This window comes from Octopus bimaculoides, chromosome 29, assembly GCF_001194135.2.
Source record: "Octopus bimaculoides isolate UCB-OBI-ISO-001 chromosome 29, ASM119413v2, whole genome shotgun sequence".
Classification (NCBI taxonomy): Eukaryota; Metazoa; Mollusca; class Cephalopoda; order Octopoda; family Octopodidae; genus Octopus; species Octopus bimaculoides.
The window spans coordinates 3667222-3668276 of NC_069009.1; the positions used below are offsets into that span (position 1 = coordinate 3667222).

General features: G+C 33.9%; 1 protein-coding gene across 1 annotated transcript in view; it reads right to left on the reverse strand.

Moving 5' to 3' along the window:
- The window catches only part of LOC106882307 (NEDD8-conjugating enzyme Ubc12), a 12866-nt gene extending 12327 nt beyond the window's left edge, over window positions 1-539 (reverse strand). The window contains exon 1 of the mRNA XM_014932937.2: window positions 343-539. Coding sequence (XP_014788423.1) covers window positions 343-448 — 106 coding nt within the window. The 5' untranslated portion in view covers window positions 449-539. The remainder of the gene's footprint in view (window positions 1-342) is intronic.
- Between the last annotated feature and the right edge of the window lie 516 nt (window positions 540-1055).

The following is a 1055-nucleotide window of genomic DNA, read 5'->3' on the forward strand; positions in this document are numbered from 1 at the left end:
ATATATATATATATATATATATATATATATATATATATATATATATATATACACACGGACAATAAATACATGAGTGTGTGTCCGTGTACACACCATACTGCGCCAGGAACTCAAAAATTATTACACACCAAAGTACTTATATACATACATATATATATATTTATATATTTATAGGAGTGTGTATGAGTTTGACTATAATATATATGTTTATACATAAAAAAATAGGCTATGTATATTTATATACATGTATATATATAATAAACGGACATAAAGTGACAATATACACAAGCAACACTTCACACTTAGTGGCCAAAAAAAAAAAAAAAAACCACACTACAAAACCTTTCTGTATCCTCAACTGGGCAGCCGATGCCTTCTTCTGACTACCCCCACGGTCGGCAGGATCGGTTCCATCCTTCTTCTGTTTGAGGGAGAATAATCTGATCATATTTTTCTAAAGGAGTCTGTCAAAGTGTTTTTCTTCTCTCATCAGAGATGGACATACTATACGGAAGTAGAGTTGGCAACCGGATGTTTAGTTGCGTATTTAGTTATTTCGTATGAGCTATGTCTATTAGATTGTGTGTTGTATGCGCGTTAGACATATTCGTTGGAGTGATTAATTCATGTAGTGATTTTTTTTTCTTTTGTGAATTATTTTAATTATTTTCGAAATAGGTTTATGTGCTTGTATCTGTGTATATACACGTGCATACATTTGTACACATAGAGATTGAGTTATACACACTCACGCGTTTTTTTACTTGTTCTAGTAATCAGTCCGTGGCCAAGCTGGGGCACCGCCTTGACGGTTTTTTTTTTTTAGTCGAATGAATCGACTCTGGCCTTTTTTTTAAAGCCTGGTGCTTACTCTGTCGGTCAGTTTAGCCGAACCGCTAGATTACTGGGACGCAAACACACCAACACCGGTTGTTAAGCGGCGGCGGTGGTGGGACAAACAATATTCTAACGAGTAATAGGAATTTATGAATCCGGGCAGATATCTATCTATATATTTTTATCTATCTATCTATTGATTATATATATATATATAT